Source organism: Nanorana parkeri, unplaced genomic scaffold, assembly GCF_000935625.1.
Source record: "Nanorana parkeri isolate BGI_ZX_2015 unplaced genomic scaffold, ASM93562v1 scaffold181, whole genome shotgun sequence".
Taxonomy (NCBI): domain Eukaryota; kingdom Metazoa; phylum Chordata; class Amphibia; order Anura; family Dicroglossidae; genus Nanorana; species Nanorana parkeri.
The window spans coordinates 1,453,927-1,481,473 of record NW_017306449.1 but is presented as its reverse complement, the minus strand read 5'-3'; the positions used below and the strand labels follow the sequence as shown (position 1 = coordinate 1,481,473).

The window sequence follows — 27,547 nt, the reverse complement described above, 5'->3', positions numbered from 1 at the left end:
GGGGGGGGAAGTTCTAAAACTGGAGCAGCTGTGCATAGTAACCAATCAGCTTCTGTCCTCAGTTCAGTTCAGCTTTAACATTTAAAGCGGGAAGTTGATTGGTTGCCTTGCACAGCTGTTCCAGATTTCGTCTGGTCTGCCCCAGTCTGAAGGTGCCCATACACCTTACAATTATCTGCAGATTTTCTGTGGTCAGATGGAAAAAGTGCAACAAATTGGCCCAGGTGGAGATTACTCCATCCACACAGTTAAGTGTAGATGGAGGAATCTGTTGCACCTTTTCCATCTGACCACAGAAAATCTGCAGATAAATTGTAAGGTGTATGGCCAGCTTTAGTGTCTTAAAATGATATCTATAATTTTGTCTTAGCTTCCTAAAGTAAAGTTTAGAAGTCCTCCTGACCTTCACTCAAGTCGGTTGTTGAATTTGCCAGCATCTGAGCTAATCCTTGTAGCACCATGCTTAAGTCAGTGTTATTTGAGCAAACACTGCCACATATTGCTGTAGAATTGTATGTGTGACCTTTTCTGATATTTGATGTCTCCTATAGCTTGCAGCGGGAAGAAGAGGAGGCCTATGCCAGCAGCCAGGGTGCCCAGGGAGGTCAGCCGTCACTTGGCTTTGCCAAGTTTGAAGAAAAGAAATCTAATGAAAAGACAAGAAAGGTTACCACAGTAAAGAAATTCTTCACTGCCTCATCCAAAAGTGTGCAGAAGAAAGGTAACCTTTTACATTCCATGCATCTACTATTCATCAAACGTCTTTTCCTCTATTCTGCTGTTAGATGAAGAGTAAAGCACACCTGTAACTTAGTAGTAAACATAATGATGTGAAGAAGGGGGAGAGAGGAAGACATTGTACAGGACTTAAACCGAGACAAGCCATCCTTCCTCCTCTCACATGACCACTTCTGGTCTGAGACCAAGTTCCTTGTACTTAGTGCGGGTCCTCCACTAACTCATCGATATCAAAATCTCTCAATTCTAATGGTAATCAGCAGCTTTCTTGTAGCCTCTGATATTGTATGACTTGCAAGCGGTAACCAGTGGTGGGTAAGTAATGTATGTTACTATATGGATAGAAAGCTCTGTGCAAGCCTTCTAGTACACGGCATTGCTTAGTTGTCAGGCCTGGATAAATCTTGTCAAATCCTCTGCTTAGTATGTGAAGTATTCAGTTCTCATCCACCTTCCATAACAGCAGTATACACAGTTCTCTTAGGCCCCATCTACACGGGTGTTTCTGAGATTCCTCCAGCTAAGGGCCCACAGATCCCTGAGGCAGGAATCCCAGGTGTCCTGTTCATGTGCGGTTGCTGTACACATGGAAGTAAATGACAGGGTGGCAGCCACAGCATCTGTCAGCGGCAGTACGTATGTAATCATAGATGGTACAATTACATGCGGTTTAGGATAGATGACTGTCACTGGCTGCAGGATAGATGCGTCCAGCAACAATCATCTATGCCTGGCATTCTGCCACAGGAACCTGTAGGTTCTTGCCGCAGGAATGCCAGATCGCCCTGTGTGAACAGAGCCTAATCCCCTTCCCTCAGTAAGCATATACATATCCCATCACTCAGTAGATATATACCAAATTTCCTTGCGATATCAACTATATTTACAGTTCTTCCCCTGACCAACCCCCCTACCCTCCATAATACTTGAGTCATTGTTGGTGTGGTGTTCAATGGTTACCACTCTGCCTTAGAGTGTATGGCCACAATGGTTATCATTAAAAGAGAACTATGGGGTAAGTGTTTTTCCCTATAGCTCTCTTTAGGGTCACGGGAGGTCATATACTAACCTCCTCCCGTGACCCAAAGCTCAGTAGTGCCGCAGCCGGGCCAAATCCCGACAATACTGTCTGGATCCACCCAGCTGTGTGAATGACAGCTCCCTGCAGGGAGACGATCAGGAAGTGAGCGGATCGGTACATGCTTCTGCTCACTTCCCGATTGCTAGAGCCGACCTGTGACAGCTTCTTTGTCACACGTCGGCGCTAACTATGAGGATGAGTGGAAATCACTCACCTCATAGCTCTCCTTTGAAATACTTCTTTATTCAGACCTTCTCTTCAGACACACCACACTGTGCACATTGCAGGGAAGAGCTTCCCCTGCACTCTGCATCAGGTTTCTCTTCCTGACAGTGCAGCAGGTCACTCAACTGACAAGTAGGTCTGAATGGAACTTATAAGCAGGTTACCACTGGGGTTTTTTTTATTGGTCATGTCAACTGGGATTTGTAAAGTAATGCAGCGTGTGTGTGGCTGTGTGCATGAGAGCCACTAACTTGTACATGACTAGTTAGCTAAGGAATTAGTTGGTGCTCTCCAACAGCTAGAAGAAATGCTGGCATCTGGGTACTGCAGACTATATGACCTCTGTTGTGGAAATAACACATTTGTAAGGTTTTTTTTTTTTTTTTTAATTTATTTTAAAGCATCATTCTGAGGCCAAGTCTATATTTTAGTCTTAGGTCTGCCTTAGAACATTGTGTATGCCTTCATTCATGTTGAATTTTAGCTTGGTAGCACCAGAAGGTTAGGATGTGAGCGGAATAGCTGCTTGAGTTTTATTTTGGAGAGAAAGGCTGTCTTACACCTATATTGCCACAACTAACTCTCCTGTAGGCGCCATAGCAGCGTGTGTGTCTGTGTATATATTTCTTTTTCTCTCGCTCTCTCTCTCTATGTATGTATGTATGTATGTATGTATGTATGTGGGATGGGACTTAATGTACAGAAACTGTGATTTTAGCCTTCCCAAATACCATAAAATCTCTCCTACATCTTCATTGCAGAAAATGACAGGTGCACTTTAATCTAAAATTCAGCACATCCAGTTCCCTTTTTTTTTTCTTCAACCGGTACATTACTTTGCATATGCTGCCAGCAAAACACTTGCCAGTAAGGAAGTTGTTTGTATTGCGCTCTTCATTCCATAGCTATATTTGGTCTTCATAGTCTCTATTCTGCATTCCAGTGTGGATCAGAGTTCGTAAATCAGCGCTGGTGTATGAGAGCCTAAAAATATAAAATGTAGAGAATGACTAAAAGGCTACGCATACTTTGCTGAAACTTGGCAGAAATGGAGAGGGTGGCTTTAGGAGGCGGCTTCAAGTGCTTCTCTAAATAGACCGAGGTTTGATATTCTGTATTTTCCAGCAGTACCGTGCAAGAAAAACCTTCCCAGCTCATTGATTTGTTCAAGTGCAGACAGAGTATTTTATGTAATGCAGCGAATCTATCACTGTCTTATTTTTAAAGTGGTATGACCATGTCGGTTGCACTTTCATGCATTTGCAGTCGCAATTTTTTATGTTGCACGGTATTTGCGCAAATGTTTATCAAACAAGTATTTTTAGCATAAAATACAGTAGAATGAAATTTAGTGCACAGAAACAGAATATGATGGCCATTTTTTTGGTAAAATATAAAAGACGCCTAGTCTTTTTATATTTTAACACATGTGAGATGACCAGTGCACCTAGTCATCTCACATGTGTTATATCGCACCACATCACATGGGGACCTATTACTATACAATGTGGTGCAATGCGATTTAAAAAAGAAAAAGGTGCTTGCACTTCTTTAAATGTGTTTTAGATGCAGCAGGCAGCCCATTCAAACGGACTGCCCTAGCTCTGCATCAATGTTCTTTGTCCCTCTCCACACACCATTATATCCACTACTATACAGGTGTGCTAAGGAATATTGCAGGAGATCTCGTATAAACTGACGCATGGTATGCTTATTGCTAAAGAGGGTTTATTTTCCATTCCCAGCGTGTCTCATTGATCCTATTTAATCATTTGTTCTGATTCTTTTTTTTTTTTTCTTTATCCTGATTGTTTACCCTCTTGTTTTTTTTTTTAACCCATTTTGCTACCCGGTTTGCTGCTGAATTTTCCTCAGATATTGAAGAAAAGTCTGTTAAGCCGTCGCAGGCAGGAGGGAGGGAGCGCAGTGCTGATATTCTCAGGGACCTGAGGGGTCTTTTTGTCCCTCCCTGGGAGCTTTCCTCCCCGGCTGAAGGTAACACAGCTTAGTGAGTGCTGTCTGCTTGCTTCAGTGCATCCTTCCTTTTATACTCTAGGCTGGAGTCTGTCTGTGATCCCCTCCACTCTTCTCTCTGTACTAAGAAGCAGCGATTCTGTTTTGCTTTGGTTATAACTCAGGGGCATCTGAACTGAGCTCCCGTAGTATTGATATGACTTCTATAATTGCTAAACACCTCTAGGGTGTTCTCTCTGTACTGTTTTTCTGGTTTATATGAAGCAGAGAGCTGCACGGAGTTGAAGAGTTCATGTTTGATCTCCACCGCTGCTTTAATGTCAAGCTAGAATCGCCTGTTGATCTGGAATACAGCATGTAGTGGGCTGTATGTGATCAGCTGGAACTGTCTTTAGTAGTTTTAGTTTAAGCTAAAGTGCTTCTGAGTAGCTGAAGCCTTTGATAACTAATCTCCCTATAACTCTAATCCATCTTCTAAGTGTACATGTTCCATGTGTATTCCTTCTTTGTCAATTCATGATTTTTTCACAAGTACTATATTCTGCTGCTCTCTCTCAGGTTTTGGTCCGATGTGATGCCTGTTGGCTCCTAATAAGCTTTCTGTGGGGAGATCCATAAAAAAGTTGGCTTGTTCATCTGCAGCTGATGAGTGTAGTTCAAGAAAATGGCAGGCTGACCGAAAGTGACACTATGCAAGAAGTTTTAAAAAAAAAACGCTTTAACTAGTTTTAAACTTACCTCGTTATCGCTGCTCGCTCCCACGCCGAAAATCAGGAAGTGATCGTACGGCCGCAAAGGATCTTGGGGCGGGCGCATGCGCAGTTCCGATTCTCGGCCGGGAGACGAGCAGAGACGCAAGGTAAGTCTATGGACGCATGGAGACACCGCTGGATCGGAGGGACAGAGCAGTCAGCGCTGGATCGGAGAGCCGCCGCACCGCTGGAGAGACACATGAAAACATGGGGAAAGAAGAAGAAGATCAGAATAAGAGACATCATTTAAGGTAAGTGCTAACATTTACATGGGGGGGAGGGGGAAACATTTTTACTTGAATGTCACTTTAAACCTTAAAAATGCGTTCAAGCACCCCAACTATTAACAAAAATGTATCTTATTTGTGTATCATTCGGCTGTAGATCCTCAAATCATCTCTGAACTGGTGCTGACACTGTCCTTCCTTCTGGGGGGTGACTACTTTTGTTCCCCATGGTCCCTGTGTGTGTTGTAAAGCGGTGCTGTAAGCTCACTCCTGTAATGGACTACAATCTCAATACAAATTAGTAAATTAAGAATGAGATTGTAGTCTATCACAGGAGCGAGCTCGGAGCGATGGCTACTTTACAACGCACACAGGGACCATGGGGAACAAAAGTAGCCACCCTCCAGAAGGAAGGACAGTGTCAGCATCAATTCAGAGATGATTTGAGGATCTACAGCCGAGTGATACACAAATAAGATAAGTTTTTGTCAATAGTTAAAGGAGAAATATGAGGTGTGATTTTCACTCAACCTCATAGTTCGAGCCGACGTGTGACAATTAAACTATCACACGTCGGCTCAATAGATCGGGAAATGAGCGAACACATACCGTCGCTCACTTCTCGATCATGTACCTGCAGAGAGCCGTGACTGTCACTCAAGGCTCCCTGCACGGATTCCCCCTTCCCGCTCCGATCCTCCAGCACTGACTGGCGGAACAGACGGGGAGGGGGCGGGTACAGCTGGCTCTGCCTCTAGATAGGCAGAGCCAGCTGTCAATCACGCAGCTGGGTGGATCTCGACAGTAATGTCGGGATCCGTCCCGGCTGCGGGGGTCTCAGTTTACCACGAGCTGTAGCTCGCGGTATACTGAGCTTTGGGTCACGGGAGGAAGCTAGTTTGTGTCCTCCAGTGACCCTTAAGAGAACTATGGGGCAAAACACTTACCCAATAGTTCTCCTTTAGGGTACTTAAATGCACTTTAAGATTTAAAGAGGAACCCATGTCTTCAAAATAACAACAAACACACTTTTAGAAATGTTTAGTAATGACAATCTACAAACAGATACTGCTACACAATTGCCGGCTTATTTTTTGCATACTTTATTTTTCTTGTCTTCTCACAGTGGCCATGTTAACGAAGGGCATGTTACTAGATCTCCCCTTCCTGGAACTCTGGCACATGTGACTAGGACATGTGACCATGCACATCATCTCAGGGGAGAAAATGCCTTTCCCTGAGGTCTCATGAGATTTCCCAGCAATGCTCTGCTGATGTCATCTTTCCCAGGATGCAGTGCTTGGGCACTTGGATCATTTGTGCCAAAGTGGGAAAAAAATATGTTTGTTTAACGAATGAACAGATAATAATATAACAACATGCAGAGTTGTATGCTGATGTGATTTTTAGTTAAGGGGGTAAAGGTTCACTTTAACTCCTGAGTTTAGTGTCACTTGACATAGGCTTTCCATGTTTTAGGGTTGAGCACAGTTGCTATAAAGTAGGTTCTCTTACGGTGGCTCTTGAAGCATGGTACATATGTATATATTGATGTGCTCCAAGAAGTGAGGGAAAGGGCAAAACGGTTTTCTGGTAATATTATCCACCACATATAGTATGCATTGGGCTTTGGTCACATAAGGATTCTAGTTGATTTTGCTTTCTTACCCTTTACTGGCTGGTTTTTAGTTCAGGTGAAGGGAGATCTCACAGTGACGGGAGGAGAGGTCTGTGACTAGTATCAGACATCACTGCAGATGCCATTTGTACAAAGCAGCGCTGCAGGCATAGGATACGAAGCGTTACAGGTAACTGACTTGCATTGTGCTGCTGCTGTAGAAACAAAATGTTTTTCTCTTGGAGTTCCGCTTAAAGCTGCTAAATGTTCAACTTGCTGAAACATTTGCAGCACCGGGGATATCTGCAGCACACTTAGACAAGCTTGTTCAAGGGACACAAGTGTGCGTTCTTATGTGCACATCTGGTAAAAACAAAATCCCTTTTGGATTGCTTGTGATAGCTGACTTCTATTTAATGGTTGTGGTCTGAGGCACAGAGTCGGCTGATAAATTGGTCACAGGTAAGATGCTGCAAACAGAAATATGTCAATATATCATCCAATTTCTCACTTCAACCCCTTCATGACTGAGCTTTTTTTTCCCCCCCCCCCAGTTTCTGTTCATTAACCCCTTCATGACTGAGGCCCTTTTTTCATTTTTTGCACCCATGTTATATTCCACATTTTAGGCCTGAAAATGACTTAAAACCCCCCAACATTATATATTTTCTGAATGCCAAGACCCTATAGAATAAAATGGTGGTAGTTGCAAATTTTTATGTTGCGCAATATTAGCGCAACTCCTTATTAAACCCCAACATTTAGTGAAAAATTTAATGCCCCAAAACACAACAAAATAACAATTTTTTTAAATGACATAAAAGATGAGGTTACAACGAGTAAAACGATACCCAACATGCATAGGTTACAAATTGCGTGCGTCTGTGAAACGGCGAAAAACTGCAGTACCCCAAAAAGTCAATAGAAGACGCTTTAAAAGCCCCCACAGGTCATCAATTTAGAGATATCCCGTAGGAGGGGCAACGGAGCCCGGGAAGCACAGCGGGGGTGTCCGGCGGGGGGGCGGCCCCTTCTACGGGACACAGAAGCGATCTGGCGACAGGTAAGTCGCCAGGATCGCTTCTGTTGTAAAGCCGACAGTCGGCTCTACAAGTTTAAACAGAGTCCCGGCGGCAAAAGTCGCCGGGAGTCTGTTTAAACAGCCCCGATGCTGGCGACGTACACTGTACGTCGTCAGTCACGAAGGGGTTAATGAGTGACGCACTTTTTACATTTTTGCTGTGTGATTCTTCCTCGGCAATAATATACTTTGCACCCACACATATTATATATTGTTTTTTAGAGGACAGATAGGGCTATATATTTATATTACATATGTGTGCCTAACACGTCACAGTATGAATAACATATAAAATAAAGAAAACACTTTTTCCCCAGTTTTAATTTGTACTATTTATAAAAATAGCACAGCTTAAAAAAATGCATTAAAATAAATTTGTTTATTTGTCTTTAATTTGGAAACACCTCGCATCCCTAGGGGGTCTAAAACTAAAAGCTAAAAAAAAATGTTTTTTTCTAAAAGCAATTAGTGGTTAGATGGACTACAATGTCACTGTCATTACGTGTCACTATCTGTCACACTTAGGGACAGTGACATACTTTGAACAAAGCTGTCCTGAGGGGGTTATATGTTTTAAAAAATAACCCCTTCGAGTGAAAAACAAATCTGCAGCTCAGCTGCAGATTTGTATTGTAAGAGGTAAATTTTTATAATTATAGTATAATTAAAAATAATATATTTGTATTTTATTTTTTTTACACTTTTTTTGTCAATTATATCTACCAGTCATTATGACCTATTTGTTTAAATTTTTCGTTATTATTAGACCCCATTCACACTGAGCGACATGGATATTGCGCATTTTTCCGCGACATCGTGCTGAGCGGCTAGAGCTACATTGCGCGATACTGAGCGACAGTGCACATTTTATCGCGCTACGTATCACGTTTTTTTGGGCGGGACTTTGTCTCTGCTACATTGGACTGTAACCAATCAACAGCGATCTTAATGTGACATCATTCTTTCCTTCCATTTTGCAGTGCAAAAGTAACCCTTCTGTAGCGCGATATCGCTCGACAAAGTCGTGCAATATCGCCGGTAATGCGCGATCTTGCGCAACACCATAGAGTCTATTGGAGCCGAATTGCGCGGCATCCGCAGAAAAAAGGGTCATGTACGAGCGACAAGCTTGAGCTACAGGTGACATTGAGCTGTGAGATGTGAACAGCTCCATTGAAATGCATTGGACAAGCTACATAGAGCGATATCACGCGGAAATATGCGCCATTTTGCGGCAGAAATTGCGCGATAAACCACTCAGTGTGAACGGGGCCTTAGGCTGCTCCAAATTTAGGAACAGCCAAACCCTACTGATACTGATCCTGACAGCATTTCAGGATCAGATCTCACTAAAGACTTCTGATGGTTCCCAGCCAGTCAGAAGCCTTGAAACATTGTTTCAGCCTTGAAATATATTGTTACATGTTTCTGTGAAGAATGTAACAAAAAGCCTGTACACATTCGGAAGTCCCCATCTCTACAGAGCTGTCAAAACTGAAATAGCAGAGCGGTGTGCACAGCTGATAGCGATCCGGTATTTGTAACGGCTTAATTCTCTCATCAATGAAAGAATTAATTAACTGAATGAACAGCGCTAAGGGTTCGATTTTTTTTACGTATGAACATAAACCAATAAAATTTAAACCATGGATAAATGAATGGTACTCAAACTGAGTGGCAAAACAATTAAGTGAAAAAATGGTAATCGAACTAAGTGACAAGAAATAGGATGCAATGAATCCTAGATCTTCTGTGACAACTTCAATTCGATGCAATGTGTACTGAAAGATTAATTTATAAAGTGTTTGTATATTATCGGTGAATATTAATTGAAAGCTGCTGTACTATAAACCAGTAGGTCTAAAGATGTTTCAACTGAATATACAGCGCTAATAGCTCAATTAGTGAATATTTCAAACTAAATGCAAGTGTGTATACACAAACTAATCCTATTTATCTAACAACAAGTGACATGTGAAACACAATGTTATCAAATTATTCCTATTTAGTATCAATAGAACCGTGACTGAAAACAAAATCATTGTGCTTACTGCTAATGTGTGATAAATCACTGTGCAATAAATATATACGTGAGAACAAGAAAGTCTCTGTGATAATTTGGCTCCACTTCAATATAGGTGGTCGAGCCTCCCAGCGTTCGGTGGTTTAATGGTGCTTTTCTGTGGTTTGTATTGTTATCAACACATCCCCCTTTCAAAGTGCGTACTCACCGCAATCTTTTGGCTGGAACAGACAGCCCCAAATGTTTTTTCTGATGGAACACGCTGATGCGGCGTCTTTACTGACTCGCACTGTACCACCACCAATCTTCGAAGTGTAGAGTGTTCATCCAATCATGCAAAGAAAAAAGTCATAGATCAAGTCCACAGGCGTCTGAGCAGCCACACACACAGAGCTTTCTGTGTGCCTCTCAGCTTTCCTTCAGCTTCCCTTTTCTGTGGTTTAAAAGCACAATCTAAACCACAGAAAAGCACCATTTAAACCACCGACCACCTATGTTGAAGTGGAGTCAAATTATCACAAATACTTTTTTGTTCACATATATGTTGATTGCACAGTGATTTATCGCACATTAGACGTAATGTGAAGGATACAAAGAAAATTTTATTTTTGAAACATGATAGCACAATGATTTGATATTTTGTTTTCAGTCACGGTTCTATTGATACTAAATAGGAATAATTTTATAACATTGTGTTTCACATGTCACTTGTTGTTAGATATATAAGATTAGTTTGTGTATACACACTTGCATTTCGTTTTAAATATTCACTAATTGAGCTATTAGCGCTGTATATTCAGTTGAAACAATGAAAGAATAAAGCTGTTACAAAAGCTGACTTTCATTAGTGGTAGTAGAGCCCTATAGAAGTCATATATGGGATGTACGGGAAATCATACACGGGATGTACTGCGCAGGCAGGAGGGGAAGAGGTCCACCATAGGATGTCAACAAACGAGGCCAAGCTTGTCAGAACTCGGTAAGTATTTATCTCTATGTGAGGAGGGAGGATCAGTGACTACAGCCTAAAGGGGCTTTGTTTTTAAGTGCACCTCTCTTTTAAGCTGTGTAAAATGAGGTAAGTGTTCTTTCCTATGCTATACAGTTAGGTTGGTGTGTTTTTTAAATCTCCATTTACTGTGTGCAGTGTTTGTTGCATGTGTGCTTCTAGACCTTCATTGTCTTCTCTCATTGTTTGCTTTAACCTGTTTTGGTTTTCATTTTTTTTTTTTTCTTCATAAAATCATTTATTTGTTCTAACCATTTTGTATGTTTTTAAATGCGTTGATTGTCATATTTAACTTCATTTTGCCTCTACTGGTTTGCAAGTGCTTTGCGACAAGCTAAGAGGTGGGTGCATAATTCTTTGTATGTATGTTCCATTAAACTATGTGTTTTTACATTCATATCATTTTAGTTGGTGTAATTCTTGCACTTATTTGCATTTGTCACAAACAATACACAGCTCTAGCACAATTGAAGGATATGAGCACTCTTAGTAGTTTTCCTTTAGTCTTGCTAGTCTCAGCAGCCTGCATAAATAGATCAGTTGCAGGGGGAATGTGCTTTGCTGATAACTTCCAGTTTCATCCTAGTAGCAGAATGTTTCTTTCTCTACCCACCACCACTACTAGCTGAAGGGAAGTAAAGGGATGCTCTGCTCAGTTATCCCAACACAAAGCAGTCTCTCCCTTTTAGCTCCCTCTAGTGGGGGCCAGGAGCAGCTGCCGCAGAAAGAATTAGAGAGGGGTGTCACCCATTTCCATTAAAGGAGAACTATGGGGTAAGTGTTTTTCCCCATAGTTCTACTATGGGTCACAGGAGGACACAAACTAGCGTCCTCCCGTGACCCAAAGCTCAGTACAGCGCTAGCTACAGCTAGCGGTATACTGAGACCGCCGCAGCCGGGACAGATCCCGACATTACTGTCAAGATCCACCCACCTGCGTGATTGACAGCTGGCTCTGCCTATCTAGAGGCAGAGCCAGCTGTACCCGCCCCCTCCTCCGTCCGTTCAGCACTGGAGGGGAGGAATCCCTGCAGGGAGCCGTGAGTGACAGGGAGATGATCGAGAAGTGAGTGAGCGATGGTATGTGTTCGCTCACTTCCCGATCTATTGAGTCAACGTGTGACAGTTTCATTGTCACATGTCGGCTCGAACTATGAGGTTGAGTGAAAATCACTCACCTCATAGTTCTCCTTTAAATTCATCCACAATATGTCACTTAAGTTTGATGGTCTTTTATCTCGAAAAAACATATAGAAGCCCAACAAATCCTGCATTGTCTTTTTCTCTCCTGCTGCTGTTCCTCTGCACATCCTGTGCTGCAATCTTTGTTTACTTTGTCATCAAGACCCGGCTGACTCTTTTGAGTTCTTGCAGTGGGCCCCCTGACGAGCCTGCGCTAGATGAATGATGAGTCATCTGGTGCTGTGATAAATCCTGCAACCTGCTAGGATAGAAGGTGACCCAAAAAACAAGAAAGCTAAATTAGGAACTAATGGTGTCTGTGGGGTACTTTGGAGCTGTTTGAATTGCACAACCAGCTGAAAAGGAATACAAATCCTTTGGTAGGTAATAACACTCACTGGCCTTTTTATTAGATGCAACTTTTTAAAACAGCTTGGACCCCCTTTTGTCTTCAGAACGGCCTTAATTCTTTGTCATATATTCAAAAAGGTGCTGGAAACATTCCTTAGTTTGGTCCATATTGACATGATAGCATCATGCAGTTGCTGCAGATTTGTCGGCTGCACATCCATAACGTGAATCTCCACCAGCCTGAACCATTGATACAAGGGAAGATGGATCAATGCTTTCATGTTTATGTAGAATCGAGACTCATCAGACCTGGCAGTGTTTTTCCAATCTTTTATTGTCCAATAGGAATTGTAGCCTCAGTTCTTATCCGACAGGAGTGGCAGTTGTGGTCTTCTGCTGCTGTAGCCCATCTGCTTCAAGGTTCGACGTGTTGTGTGTTGAGAGATGCTCTTTTGCATACCTCAGTTGTAGCGGATATTTGAGTTACTGTTGCCTTTCTATCAGCATTTTCGCCCAGAGAACTGCCGCTCACTGGATATTTTCTCTTTTTCTGACCATTCTCTGTAAAGTCTACAGATGGTTGTGTGTGAAAATCCCAGTAGATCAGCAGCTTTTGCAGTACTCAGACCAGCCATTCTGGCACCAACAACCATGCCATATTCAAGTCACTTAAATCTAATTTCTTCCCCATTCTGATGCTTGGTTTGAATGTCAGCAGATCGTCTTGACCATGTCTACTTGCCTAAATGCATTGAGTTGCTGCCATGTGATTGGCTGATTTAGATAGTTGCATTAACGAGCCGTCGAACACGTGTACCTGATAAAGTGTCCAGTGAGTGTATATATTTGTAGGTATTTTAACTGTATATTTACCATTAGCCTGGAGTTCAGCTCTTACGGGTGCGAGGACTGTGCGGCATGCTTCACAGAAGCCCAAGTACTATCCAGACCTGTCTATCTTGCAGGTATCAGATGAACAACATCCATTGTCCTTTTTTTGTGTGTTTACAGTGGGGAAGCATTTGCACTTCTGTCAGATTTAAAGGAGAACTATGGGGTCAGTGTTTTTCCCGATAGTTCTCCTTAGGGTAACGGGAGGACACAAATAAGCGTCCTCCCGTTACCCTAAGCTCAGTATACCGCGAGCTACAGCTCGCGGTATACTGAGACGCCGCACCTGGAGCGGATCCCGACTCGGAAGACGGGATCCGCCCAGCTGCGGGAGTGACAGCTGGCTCTGCCTATCTAGAGGCAGAGCCAGCTGTACCCGCCCCGTCCGTTCCGCCAGTCAGCGCTGGCAGATCGGAGCAGGGCCGTGACAGGATCGAGAGGTGAGGGAACCCGGTATGTGTTCCCTCACCTCCCGATCTACTGAGCCGACCTGTGACAGTCTCATTGTCACAGGTCGGCTTAGAACTATGAGGTGAGTGGAAATCACTCATCTCATAGTTCTCCTTTTAAGTGCTACTTGCGGTCCCGTTATGGAGATTTTCTCTTACTATTTGTTCCTGGTACATGAGGACAAAAATCAAGAGAATTACTTTCACCGGCACAGGAAAACACAACTATACCTGACATCGTTTATAACTCTCCTCTTCTCCCAACTAATGCTTTCATGTTCTATCTGTTCCCTCTGGAGGATTTTCTCATCCCTTCTTTCCCTGTGACACCATAGCTTCAGGACAGAAACTTGGGAATGGGGCCGGAGTCTCATGTTTTCCTCCTAGAGACTCCTGCGATCTGCTGTGGGCAGGAGGCACTGTAAAATCCAGTGACAGCTAACATAACCTGGGGCTGTTTGCAGGTTGTGGTTACAACTGTCACTGAATTATACATCGCCGCTGCCCCCAGCAGATCGCATGAGTCTCACAGAAGAATAAATGAGACTGGCCCCTGTGGATGACCTCACCTGGATTTAAAAAGTCTGAATCCAAGTTCGGTCACCTACAGGTAATTGCAGCCTGTGCGAATACTTGCAAACAGCTGCAGGCGATGGCAGCTGTCATTGGATTATACACAGGGCCATGCCTCCGCAGCAGATCACAAGTCTCATAGAGGAATTTGTGAGACTCTGCGATCTGGCCCCATTTGCAGGTGTGAATGGTGCCTTTTTCTAAATTCTTAGCATGGGAAGATTTTGTGGAGGGTCTGGGAGACACCCATATAGATGTACAATGAAACATCCCACACTTACAAAAAAAGAAAGACTTCTTGTTTATTAAATGTGTGTGAAGTCAGCCAACATCTTTTCTCGTTAACCTGCAGGAATATGCCTACTACATTTTTGAAATCCTTGTGACCTCATCACTTGTTTGCTTTTCAGAGATGATTAAGTGATTGTGTGATATTAGTGTAACAGGGACCTCTTTAATCAAGAGAATGATGATGATACTACAGTGAATAAAGGGCTTTGTTCAGTCTGTACATGTACATTGATGTTTGGTAAAGGTTACATGACAGGTACACTTTTTCTAAGGTCTGTATCCTCCCTATTGACAGCAGATATGAAAGAACCGAAAGCTCCCAGTCCTTCTCTCACCCGTCAGTGCAGCATTGAGACTGATCGCGTGTCCAAGGATTTTATTGAGTTTTTGAAGACGTATCATAAAGCGGGAATTGACGTGTACAAGCAGTGCAAAGTCTTCCTGGAGGCCATGCATCACAAGAAGGTCGGTGAAGATGCTTCTTTTGTAGCTTTGTCAGGCATTTGTTCTTGGCTATGTTTTCCTGAAAGAAAAATCACAATCCAAGTTAAGATTGCGTTCATGATTATGTGAGGTACACTGCTTTACAAAAAAAATATATTTAAAGGAGGACTATGAGGAGTGCTTTTCGGACAGGGGACGGGGCGGGTACAGCTGGCTCTGCCTCTAGATAGGCAGAGCCAGCTGTCACTCACGCAGCTGGGCGGATCCAGACATAATTGTCGGGATCCGCTTCAGCTGCGTCGCCTCAGTATACCGCGAGCTGTAGCTAACAAACATGCTGCATTTTTTCACAGCACGCTTATCACAAGATAATTATCACAAGAATAGTTGTTTGATTGGAAGATTTTTTTTCCTTACCGCCTGTTACAGTGACAACTATATAGTTTAGATTTGCCATCCTTTTCTGTTCTAGTGACAGTGGTCACCAGGACAAATAGAAAATGTTAATCTCCCTAATACAGCATTATATACAGAAATATATTTGTTTTAAATATATTTCTTACCTTTTTAGCTGGCTGTTTGGAGGAGGCCAATACAGAGAATAGAAGTCGGGTATACATCTGATTCCTGATCGGCATCCCTCCAGCAACAGATTGAAGTAGCAGGATGGAAAATGATCTGGCCTAAAGGTGCTTGCAGCCAGTCATCTGCAGGCTCCGTTAGGGTATTCTGACAGCGGCCGGTGGCCACTGTCCGAATACAATAGAAGCAGCAGGGTGTTGTGTGTATATTCAGCTTAAAACTGAGGGACATTTTTTCAAAGCGCATTATTATACAATGCTATGAGATCTTTAACCCTGTTAGGGCAGACAGTCCTTTGTGATAATGAAACCTTTTAGCGCAGTACAGACTGGGTTAATAATGGGAAACCCGGTCCCCTTAGACAGTGAGAACTAAGTAGGATTTTCCAGTCCTGGAGTTAAAAAGACCATCAAAAAAAGTAAGCTGCCATATTAATGAAATTATTTTTTTAATTATCCGATGTGAATGGGAAGATGTAACAAATCTTAAGCTGCCCATACACCTTACAACCATCGCATGACTTTCGTTGTGCGGTGGTTGTAAGGTGATTAAAATTTTGTACGATCTGCCCATCTTGGACAGGCAGATTGTACTTGCGATCATCTCAAGCCCTCCCTGCTGAGGGAAGGGCTTCCGATGTGAAGCAGCAGGGTGTTGTGTGTATATTCAGCTTAAAACTGAGGGACATTTTTTCAAAGCGCATTATTATACAATGCTATGAGATCTTTAACCCTGTTAGGGCAGACAGTCCTTTGTGATAATGAAACCTTTTAGCGCAGTACAGACTGGGTTAATAATGGGAAACCCGGTCCCCTTAGACAGTGAGAACTAAGTAGGATTTTCCAGTCCTGGAGTTAAAAAGACCATCAAAAAAAGTAAGCTGCCATATTAATGAAATTATTTTTTTAATTATCCGATGTGAATGGGAAGATGTAACAAATCTTAAGCTGCCCATACACCTTACAACCATCGCATGACTTTCGTTGTGCGGTGGTTGTAAGGTGATTAAAATTTTGTACGATCTGCCCATCTTGGACAGGCAGATTGTACTTGCGATCATCTCAAGCCCTCCCTGCTGAGGGAAGGGCTTCCGATGATTGCAGTGCTGAGCGGGCAGTGTGCGCTTGCGGCATTCGTACGAAAATCGTACGATTTTCGGCAGGTTTTCCAGCGGGCTCGGAAGACGAAAGTCATGCGACCTTACAGTAGAAGCGGTCGCACGCTGCCCATACACCTGCCGATTATCGTACAATAATCGGCAGGTGTATGGGCACCTTATAGTAGGTCTTATCCCAACTTGGTTGCAATTAAAATTACACTTTAAAACGCCAACAGTAAGAGGTCAGCTATAAGGGTTCCTTCCCCATAAGACCACAAGAGGGCATCATTATATTCTGTTTCAGAAACTTGCTTATTGTTCTCAGAAGAAATGTTCATTTCTCGTGTATCCAATAATCAATAACTCCATCATCTCTCATATGTGTCAGGAAAAAATTGAAGTTGGAATCTGTAGTGGAAACATGTTGATGCTTAGTCTCTTTTGCTGTCTCCCCAGGATTCAAATATTGATGAGTTGTCAGAATTCACTCAGGACTTTTACCAGAACACAGCAGACAAGCTGCAGATGTATTGGAAAGGTAACCCCGTCCTTTCAGGTGTTAACTAGACAAACCATCACACCCTATTTATTAAAGCTGAAGCCCATTGATTTTAGGTTTTTTTTCTTCTTCTTTCTCCCTTAAAGTAGATAACTGTCTTTTGTGGCTCATCTCCAATTTATTCATACATTGCTGACAACTTAATTTGTATCGCTGTTGTTTGCAAGATGGTATTGGCTTTCTTTATGGTTACTAATCACAGTTCTGTCACCATCCATTGTTCAGTGTTTCTTTACTGGAGCTGCTACACATAAAATAAATGAATCTTGCTACCTGTTTAGAAGGGCTGAAATGTCTATTCTACAGATTTGATCAGATGAAATATGTCAGACATTTTATTCGCTCTGGGCATCTTTTATTTTCCAGTTTTAACTATATCAGTACAGTTCTGGCTTCCAAAGCACTTCTGTGTGGTTATCCTCTCGTGATGCTGTCCTGGAAGACGTTATGGGAAATTCAGAGTTAGGACTTACCGGTAACTCTATTTCCATTAGTCTTCCAGGACAGCAACTGCCCGCCCATTGATGCTTGTAGTGTTAATGTGATGTAGTGGTATTGCCTGTTTGTGCCTTGTCTTTTTCCAGCTTGCCTTCGGTTCTCGTGATGACTGAGGGAGTGGAGGAGAGGAGGGTCTTTTAAGCAGATTAAGTGACGTGTTTCCTGTGTGTGGGGGAGGAGATTCCATCTCGTGATGCTGTCCTGGAAGACTAATGGAAATAGAGTTACCGGTAAGTCCTAACTCTGAATTTCTATCTGTTTTTAGTATTTTTCAGTTTTAAAAAATTTTTCACAACATTGCTTAACCCCTTCATGACTGAGCTTGTTTTTGGTTTCTGTTCGTAAATGACTGACACACTTTTGACATTTTTGCTGTGTGATTCTTCCACGTCAGTAATATACTTTCTTACAAAGTGCACCCACACATATTATATATTGTTTTTTAGAGGACAGATAGGGCTATATATTTATATCACATATGTGTGTCTAACGCCTCACTTAGGACAAATACAAATTAAAAAAAGAGGAAAAAACGTAAAAAAAAACTTTTTTTCCCAGTTTTGATTTGTAGTATTTTTTTTTAACAAAACCAGCACAGCTAAAAAAAAATGCAATACATACATTCATTTATTTGTCCCTTATTTTTAATTTTTTTACACTTTTCACTTTTTTTTTTAATTTATTTACACTTTTCACTTTTTTTATACTGACAAATTTTATTTATTTAATTATATCAGGCAGTCATTGTGAATTAATCTCACTATTACTGCTTGATAAATTAATACATTTTTTTTATTATCAGGCTGCTTCAAACTTCAGAACAGCCGATAATAAGTTAGTGACACTGATCCTGCAGCAGTTCAGGATTCAGCTGTCAGTGAATGTTTCAGAAAACTTAAACATTCTACTTTCAAGAATAGATACATTATGTGTCTAATACATAACATTTTGTATCTATTCTTGAAAGTCAAAAGATAAAAAAAAAAAAAGCCAGTATAGCTTGAGAGAGATATCTCTCGATCTATACGAGCTGTCAGAATGCCGGCAAAAGCCCACATGTGTCTCTGCTTTGCTGTGACTCTCAGACACCCGATATTAAGGTATCGGGTGTCTGAAAAAGGTTAACCCTTTCAGTAATGGATCTCTAGATAGTTAGACATCTATTACTGAAAGGTAACCGCTGATTCTCAGCGGTTAGCAGCCTTCTAGTGCAGCAAATAACTCGTCACGTACAGTGTACGTGACGAGTCATTTGGTCCCTTTGTGGCTGGACGTACAGTGTACGTCTCCCGTCACGAAGGGGTTAAAGTGACAAAGGCAAATTTTCTTTCCCTCACCCCAACGTTAAGTAAAGCACTTACCTTAAATGATGTCTTTTAATCCAATCATCTTCTTTCCTGTAGTTTTCAGCCTTCTCTCCAGCGCTACGGCGAGTCTCCGATCCAGCGCTGACTCCTCTGTGCTTGCTGGCACTTCCTGTCCCACAGTGTCTGCATGCCGGTGCACGCGTCCATAGACTTACCTTGTGTCCCTCCTCGCGTCCCGGCCGAAAATGTGAACTGCGGATGCGCCCGCCCCAAGATGGTTTGCGGCGGCCCGAGCAGTTTTACATTTTCGGACAGGAGCGCGCGGGGAAGACACAGGTAAGTTTAAACTGCTGTTAAAGCGTTTATTTTATTTTTTTTGCATATATCTACTGCTTGCTAGCAGTAAAATAAAAGGCCAAACATCGTTAAATCGTTATTCAATCTGCTGGCATTTTTTCATGTTAAACCTTCATTTCAATATAGGTTTGTTTTTATTGATTTTTAAGGTAAAATGGCTCTGTATTATTAGTCTATATATGAACTATACACCAGTGGCTCTGGATGTGCATCTGGCCAATGGGGTGTAAAACAATGATTAGCATGGCTCTGCCCACTGTTCTGAATAATCCTCCTGCTATATGTAAAGAAATGAGCCATATGAATACCTTCTGTTTTAAGACGTCTTTACTGATGACTTTGTAATTGCTTTAGTCCCGTCTCACCATCACCTCTATGGTTAAACTGTCCTGTCCCAAGCAGTGTTAATTTTGAAAGCAAATTTCGATCTAGATTTAGTCTTAGTCTTTTGATTAAAATGCTATTTTTTTCGTTTTAGTCATATGAATTGTTTTAGTCTAGGTTTAGTCGGCTAAATATCATAAGATTTTAGTAGACTAGATCTACAGAAGATACTAAAATCTAGTGGGTTTAGTTAAAGAGTAATTTTCGGAATTTCTCTAGAATTTCCAATCTCGTTATATACTCCTGGAGTAAACATCTGTTAGCCTGTTATTACTTATGGTATTAAGGTTTGACCATGCAATACAGACACAGATTTAACTGCAGTGATATATAACATGGCTTTATTTATCTTACGATGAGACTCAGGGCTTGTTCACACCAAGCGCGTTCCAGGAGCAGAGCAGTTACAGACTGGATCAAAACTGCGTCCAATGTATTCCAATGGTATTTTGGGCTCTAGTTCACACCACAGCGTTCAGTTCCACAGCATGTAAAAAAAACTGCAGCAAGCCCTATTTTTCCTGCTCTGGAACGCATGCAAACGCATAAAAAATGCATGCAAACGCACTGAAAGCCCATTTTAAACTGAAAAAAAAAATTTTTTATTTATTTTTTTTACCAAAAACGTCCCTGAACGCAGCAAAAAATGCGGCATAACACACTGCACTGTGTGTGCAGAAACTCATGCAGATCTGGTCTGCATTTGATGTGAACAAACCCTCAATCTTAAAGTCTTATAAAGAAACAATAATATTGTGTATTTTCTGCATGGTAATTAGATATGCATTATTACAACTCTAAAATATAAAAATGGAAAACTATATTTGGCTCTAATGCCATTGCACATATTACCTATTGGCAGTCCATTCAGGATGGAACCGGAACTCCGAAGAGATTAGTTCTAATTGGATCTCTTCCCAAATCGTCTCTCCCTAACATTGTAGTCTAGTTTCAGTTAGTTGACTAAAATGTCGATTATATTTTCATTATAATTTTAGTCATAACTTGGTTTTTATTTAGTTTTAGTCACTGAAAAAGTGTTGTTGACGAAAATTTTGACAAAAATTATTATTCGACACTGGTGCCAAGGCCTACTCCACAGAAGCCATGGTTTTTATACACTGCAGTGATGATGGCCAGAATGCCTGAAACTTCTGTATGTAGTTTGGAATACATGGCTCTATAATATTAGGCAATATTTGCATTATTCACCAGCAGTTCTGGATGTGCATCTGACCAATGGGGTGTAAAGCACTGAATTGCATGGCTCTCCGCACTGTCCTAAAATGGAGGTATAATCTTTCCATTTGTGGGAGACGTGATGGAATGAGACATGTGAATATCTTCTGTTTCATGGTTTTTCTGTGCAAGGCAAAATTCTATACCATCACTATGATTCTTAATGGCTTTTATTACTTTTAAAAATAGTCCCGCCCAATAAAGTGGAAGAAGCAATGGACCAAATTGAGAAGTTTATCACGACACGCTTATACAAACATGTGTTCTGTCCAGAAACCACAGATGATGAGAAGAAAGACTTGACGGTACAAAAGAGGATCAGGTGAGGCTGATATCAGAAAGTCGATTTTGTTTGGATAGGGGTGCAGTGTTCAATCCCTTGGCATATTGTTAAAAGGTCTCTAGGACCCCATTGGGATATTCTTTTATGACCCCAGCGCTCATCATAAAGCTCCCCATGGCATATCCCAACAGCAGCAGAGATACTCGGGCAGCACCTTTCCAGACTTCGGAAACAATTCAAGGTTTATTTTTTGTTAAGTTTTAAGATTTGAAACTTTTGTTTTATATCCGTTCTTTTACTACATGTTTAAAAGATTTGTTTTACAAATAAACGTTTAATACACCTCAGTGCCTTGATCCTTGCTTTCGTTGGGAAGTAAGGGATACTTATTTACACCAAGATGACAATTACGTCTGTATGTAAATTTGAACTTCATATATTCATGACGGAGAAAAAAAATTAAATAATGTTTATGGCTACCGATGCACCGATACCGGTATTTTGGTACCGTGTACGAGTACCGATAATTGCTTTTCGGTACTTGCCGATACCAATTACCGAGTAACGGAAGTCCAATTCAGGAAGCCAGGTGGCGTGTAATAACTCGACACCTGGCTTCCTGATTAACAAGAAAGTCTGTCACCTCTTACCTTGGTATGTCCAGCCTGTCACGCCTCTCCGGCCAGAACGCGGCCTTCCTCCGGTACCCAGCCGGAGCCGTCTGGCCGGCCAATCAGGAAACCGGGCAGCGTGTAATGACGCGCTGCCCAGCTTCCTGATGCAGGCAGTATCGGGCTAGGCATTGGAGCATATGGGCAAGTACGAGTGCTCGCCCAAATACTTGGTATCGGCACCGATATCGATACCAGTATCTGTATCGTGCATCCCTATTTTTGGCCATATAAAAATATTTGGAAAACCACTATAAATTCAACCTATTGATAGATAGCCTGCCCTAGTCTACTCTAAAGTACAACTCTACACAAAACAGATTATTCAGTAAAGTCCGTCCATGGTTTTCCTATTTGGAAATTTATAGAAATATATTTTCAAAACTGAGTACTGATCTACTTTAAAGCTCTGCTTTCTTGCTCTGTTCTACAGGGCCTTACATTGGGTCACGCTTGAGATGCTGTGTGTTCCAGTCAATGAGGATATTCCTGAAGTGTCGGATATGGTTGTAAAAGCTATAACAGGTCAGTATTTAAATGAAGGTTTATAAACTGTCTCCGGGTTAGGGTACTTGGGTGCCACAGCTGAAGGGAGGCTGGAATACAACTCACCCATAGGAACAAATAGGTCTATGAAATGTGTGCACAATAAAAGGAGGAGCCGAAAGGAATATTTTCAGGAGAAAGGCAGGGCCGCACAGTGAAAATCCCTGCAATGGGGAGGAAGGTTAGTATTTAACAAGTCACTTTGCACGCAGGGGTGGAGGAATTATTAAAGCAAAGGTTCACTAAAGGTGTGAGTTTGTCCACTGACCAATGTAAACCAAAGCTAACATTTTAGTGCAGTTCCCTTTCCCTATGCAGCCTCTTCTACAATTTTGTGTCGAGCCTACCTCCTTCTGGGCATGTGCAGTACGATATCTATTTGATCTTTTATAGATTATGAACTCCACTTGTCCTAACGGACCGCAAATTTGAAGAGAAGGTTGTGCATTTTTGTGAAGATCTTGGCAGATCAGAAAAACATTTGTATAAGACTTGGGGGTGGAGAACAGGGAATAGAGCCCAATAAGTGTAACTAAAACTACAGTTACACTTTGAGTATGAAAATACAAAAGAACGAACATAAGCTACACAGGTTAACAGTTTGGATGGCTGCCTACTACACCACTTAAGAACCACTGTTGTAAGCTACATGGTCAAAACATTGTGAACTCCTCTGCCTCAAGAATAGTCTTTGTACAGTGTTGTGGACTTGATAACCAGGGTATTCGTTTCCAGCTTCTCTGTTGAACATGGGTTTTTTTAAGTTGGCTTGAGTGTTTGAGTTTTAGACCATGGTCACACGTGTGCATTGTTTGGCGTAAATTGCATGTGAGGCTGCAAGCATGTTATATGTACAATATGTTATTGTAGCCAAGGGCACTGAAGAATGAAGAAGATGTTGAGATGAGGAGTAATAACATGTCTGACCGCTTCATAGAAAGGGGTTACCCCAGGTCCATAGTGGATTCTGCCCTCACGAAGGCCACTGAGATCTTCTATGGAGGCAGCAAGGTGCGCCCCACTGAGGATAGGCTTCCATTTGTGCATACTTTTACGTTGGCCAATAAAGCGATCCATAGAGCCACTCGGTCCAACTTAAATATCCTACAATGTCTCTACTGACGCTATGGGTAACTTTTAGTTTGTCCTTCTCTTCCTTTACTTATGGAAACGATAGGATTTATATCAATTGTGGTTCTTCATTGGGCCTTGAAACGCACTGGCAGTTCTGGGCGACCTTTTATCTCATCTACACCACCCCTCTCCCACACGCCCAACTACTTGCTCCTCAGGGTCTTGGGGCGCGTTGCTCTTGACTTTTTTCTGCATGCTCATAATTTTTCATGAGGACCAAATAGGGATGTTTCCAGATTATCAATGTATATGCAATAATGTTACTGTCCTTAATGTTGGACATATAAGATTTACAGTCCTCTTTACTGTTTTACATTCCCCCGTGTGCTTGACACCATAACGTATGGCTCAAATGTATTCTTTTGTGCTTATATATTCATACAACGTTAAATGATGTGTCCCTATATGAATATGCTTCACATGTTTACTCCTGTGGGCTTATATGTGCACCACCAATGTCAGCATAATCTTATCCTAATGTGGATTGTTAATGGGGAATGTCTTTTGCTGCACTGTTGCCACGCTGAGACCGGCGTCGCCCTCAATCAGATTATGCTTATGACTGCAGTTGGCTTCTTGTCCACTGTGCATGCCAGCGTCCTGTACCCTAGGTAACCAGCTGATGTTACTTCCAGCTAACGGCCATATCATTACAACTCGCTGTGTACACAGTGGATTACAGGTGAGCCTCATTTGAGTGCAGAATGGCGGGAATATACGGTTTTCCAGCTGCAACTGGTGGGAGTGGTCTGTTTTTAATATGCACTGGTATGTCTATTTAAAGATGATGGTTTGCTTTACTGTGTAATTCTGAGCCTAATGAAGGGGTACTGCTGAGACCCCGAAAGCGCTTGTATTGGATGGCGATTTGTCAATAAAGGACTTTTTGCTTCAAAACTTTTGGTGTGCTGGTGACAATCCTTACAATCCTGCATTCCTGCATTGTTCACGGGGCCGTCCATGGTCACTACAATCACCCACCTGCTTGGCAGGTTTACTACTATTCCGGTAAGGAGTGCAGCTGGTTCTTGACTAGATGTTGAGATGAGAACACCACCATTACCATGGCAGCAGAAGACCTTAGCGCTGTTTTGGAAGATGTAGAATTGATTAATCTTTTAGATTTTTTGATTAAGACTTTTGGTCTTGTGTACTCTTGATAACTAAAATATGCTGGGAGTCCTGACATACACTATATTGCCAAAAGTACTGGGACGCCTGCCTTTAGACGCACATGAGCTTTGATGGCATCCCAGTCTTAGTCTGTAGGGGTCAATGTTGAGTTGGTCCACCCTTTGCCGCTATAAAGCTTCAACTCTTCTGGGAAGGCGTCCACAAGGTTTAGGAGAGTGTCTATGAGAATGTTTAACCATTCTTCCAGAAGCTCATTTGTGAGGACAGGTACTGATGTTGGACAGCTCTAATTCATCCCAAAGGTGTTCTATTGGGTTGAGGTGCAGGCCAGTCAAGTTCCTCCACCTCCACCTTTGTGCACTGGTGTGCAGTCATGTTGGAACAGGAAGGGGCCATCCCCAAACTGTTCCCACAACGTTGGAAGCATGAAATTGTCCAAAATGTCTTGGTATGCTGATGCCTTAAGATTTCTCTTCACTGGAACTAAGGGGCCAAGCCCAACCCCTGAAATACAACTCCCCACCATAATCCCCCGTCCACCATACTTTACACTCTGCACAATGCAGTCAGGAAAGTATCATTTTCCTAGCAACCGCCAAACCCAGACACGTCCATCAGATTGCCAGACAGAAAAGCGTGATTCGTCACTGCAGAGAACACTTCTCTAGAGTCCAGTGGTGGTGTGCTTTACACCACTGAATCCAACGCTTTGCATTGCACTTGGTGATGTAAAGCTTGGATGCAGCTGCTCGGCCCTTGAAAACCATTCCATGAAGCTCTCTACGCACTGTTGTTGTGCCAATCTGAAGGCCACATGAAGTTTGGAGGTCGGTAGCTTTTGCAGACAGTTGGCGACTTCTGTGCACTGTGGGCTTCACAGCATGTGCAGACCCCGCTCTGTCATTTTATGTGGTCTACCACTTCGTTGTAATACCACTAATAGTTGACTGTGGAAAATTTAGTAGCAAGGAAATCTCACGGAACACCTGAATCCAATGATTTGACGGGGTGTCCCAATACTTTTGGCAATATAGTGTATTTAGAAGCACATACAGTAGTTCTAGATAATGATGGTGATAATTAAGATTGTTTCTTTTAATTACTGCAGATATCATAGAAATGGACTCGAAGCGGATTCCGCGGGACAAGCTTGCCTGTATTACTGGTTGCAGTAAACAAATATTTAATGCAATTAGAATCACAAAAAATGAACCTGCATCTGCTGATGACTTCCTCCCTACTCTCATCTACATTGTGCTAAAGGCAAACCCACCACGTCTGCAGTCAAATATCCAGTATATCACAAGATTCTGCAATCCTAGCCGGCTGATGACTGGGGAAGATGGATACTATTTCACAAATCTAGTGAGTAATAGAAATTACTGACCTTCTGGTGTCTCCTTAGTCTCTGTTCATACAATTTTGTTTTAAGATGTGCTTTCCATGCACCTTTCTGCCTTGGAAACTATATATTTACTGTCAGTGTTGCCAATTACACTACAACTTTGAGGTGAGTTATGGTATAGGATAAATGCTGCTTACAGCACTTACTGCATTCCCACAGGAAGGAGGAAAATAATTATTCGAATAATGCCTTTTCACTGCTCCCGAGAAACCCTGAAATCATGACTGTTGTCTATGACCAGGGGTTTTTCAGAGATCCAGCTGGACAGAAAAGTTTGTGGTTTATGAAAACAGGCTGTTATACTGGTGGTCCGGCTAAGCAGAGTTTCCCAAACTTTGGTATCCACAAAAGGCCTATGTAAAGCTTTAGCTGTTGAAACATACAGAATATAGTTTGTCCATAGTAAACGCCGTCCGAATCTCCAAAATTGCAAAAACGATCCCCAAAATACCTTTTGTTGTATATTTATTTAGTAGTCCTCCTGTGTCTATGCCTTGCAGCAGTAGGCAGGTAGGAAGCTGTATCCAGTGTCATGTCACCACAGGGTCCTGGCTCCTGGACTTCAGCTTTTAGCAGCCCTTGCGCAATTCCTGCAGTAGGTGGAGACGAACAGCTGATTGACATCCTTGGCCTCTCCATAACGCCCGTAGCAGTGGAAAGAGGTTGGTGAAGGAGGCATATCCTGAATAAATTGGCAGAATGACATGGGCAACAATAGAAAACTAAAGACACAAGCAGAAGGATTTCAATTTTGTATTTGGGTTTGCATACAATATAAATTGTAAGGAAATAATACATTGACCTTAAACTGGAATAGAGGAGATTGTTAGTGACACAATAGCTGGCTACTTGAAAGTACCCACCATTTGCATTCTTCTTCAGTCCTTAAAGTTTTTACGAGTAAATAATAATGCACTAAGAGTATTTAAAGTAAACAGTCTATCACAAATGCTTCAAAATACTAACAATGCCATACAAAAACCATCTACGACTCTGTCTCCAGCTACATCAACAACCTCATCTCAAAATATCACCTAAACTCTCCTCTCCGCTGCTCTCAAGACCTCCTGCTCTCTAGCTCCCTTGTCAACTCTTCACTTGCTCGCCTCCGGGACTTCTCTAGAATGTTTCCCATTCTCTGGAACTCCCTACCACAATCTATCTGCTTATCTCCCAATCTCCACCTTTAGGGCTTGTTCACACCATATACAGTGCGTTCCAGTGCCATCTGAAAAAATAGTGCATGCAGCATTTGTTCCGATCGCACTGGACCGCAACACAGGCACTGATGTGCCACGTGTTCTGGTGCAGGCGATCGCACTGTGGAAATATTTGAGTAGACTAATACAATACAAGAATTTCCTACCACAATTACCAGCTAGTCAGAAAAACTAATTCTACACCGTTTCAACCATTGATGTTAAAAACACAGGCTTTAGT

General features: G+C 42.0%; 1 protein-coding gene across 3 annotated transcripts in view; it reads left to right on the top strand.

The window, feature by feature from the left end:
* RABGEF1 (RAB guanine nucleotide exchange factor 1) overlaps positions 1-27,547 on the top strand; it is a 49,909-nt gene that overhangs the window by 20,823 nt on the left and 1,539 nt on the right. The window contains exons 3-9 of one of the 3 annotated variants that reach the window (XM_018555012.1): positions 552-721; positions 3,920-4,039; positions 14,764-14,930; positions 17,047-17,128; positions 21,124-21,256; positions 22,322-22,413; positions 25,811-26,067. In XM_018555012.1, the coding sequence (XP_018410514.1) occupies positions 552-721; positions 3,920-4,039; positions 14,764-14,930; positions 17,047-17,128; positions 21,124-21,256; positions 22,322-22,413; positions 25,811-26,067 (1,021 nt within the window). Of the gene's footprint in view, positions 1-551; positions 722-3,919; positions 4,040-14,760; positions 14,931-17,046; positions 17,129-21,123; positions 21,257-22,321; positions 22,414-25,810; positions 26,068-27,547 lie in introns of all 3 variants that reach the window. The other 2 variants (XM_018555014.1, XM_018555013.1) reach the window with 2 other exon arrangements.